Source organism: Bison bison, unplaced genomic scaffold, assembly GCF_000754665.1.
Source record: "Bison bison bison isolate TAMUID 2011002044 unplaced genomic scaffold, Bison_UMD1.0 scf7180017864317, whole genome shotgun sequence".
NCBI classification, from domain to species: domain Eukaryota; kingdom Metazoa; phylum Chordata; class Mammalia; order Artiodactyla; family Bovidae; genus Bison; species Bison bison.
The window spans coordinates 1,707,499-1,707,884 of NW_011494889.1; the positions used below are offsets into that span (position 1 = coordinate 1,707,499).

The following is a 386-nucleotide window of genomic DNA, read 5'->3' on the forward strand; positions in this document are numbered from 1 at the left end:
TTTGAATGAAGAAGGGTAGTCTCGGGCTGGGACACGGGGGCTCCTCAGGTTTTCAGGTACCCCAGAAGTCTGGGGGGTTGGGGGGAGGCAGGGACTGGAGGGGCCAGGGCTGTCCTGCCAGCCAGGCTCCCCTACCCTGCCATCCCAGGCCCTCCCGGCCACCGCGGGGTCACTCACCGCCCGTGAGCTGTGCAGGGCCGAAGCACAGCGCCAGCTGAAACCACAGGATCACGGCCAAGAGTCTCTGGGGGGACTGAGGCTGCTGCTGCTGCTGCTGCTGCTCTAAAAATCCATCTCCATTGCTCGGGTTCATTCCATGATACATCTTTCATCCACAGAGGGCATCCGGCTTGCAAGAGTCTGCAACCAGGAGCGAACACGACAAT

The 386-nt window shown here is 61.7% G+C and overlaps 1 protein-coding gene across 1 annotated transcript in view; it reads right to left on the reverse strand.

Annotated features, from left to right (window-relative positions):
- The window catches only part of SUSD4 (sushi domain containing 4), a 134,673-nt gene that overhangs the window by 133,645 nt on the left and 642 nt on the right, over positions 1 to 386 (reverse strand). Inside the window, exon 2 of the mRNA XM_010852837.1 lies at positions 174 to 360. Coding sequence (XP_010851139.1) covers positions 174 to 325 — 152 coding nt within the window. The 5' untranslated portion in view covers positions 326 to 360. The remainder of the gene's footprint in view (positions 1 to 173; positions 361 to 386) is intronic.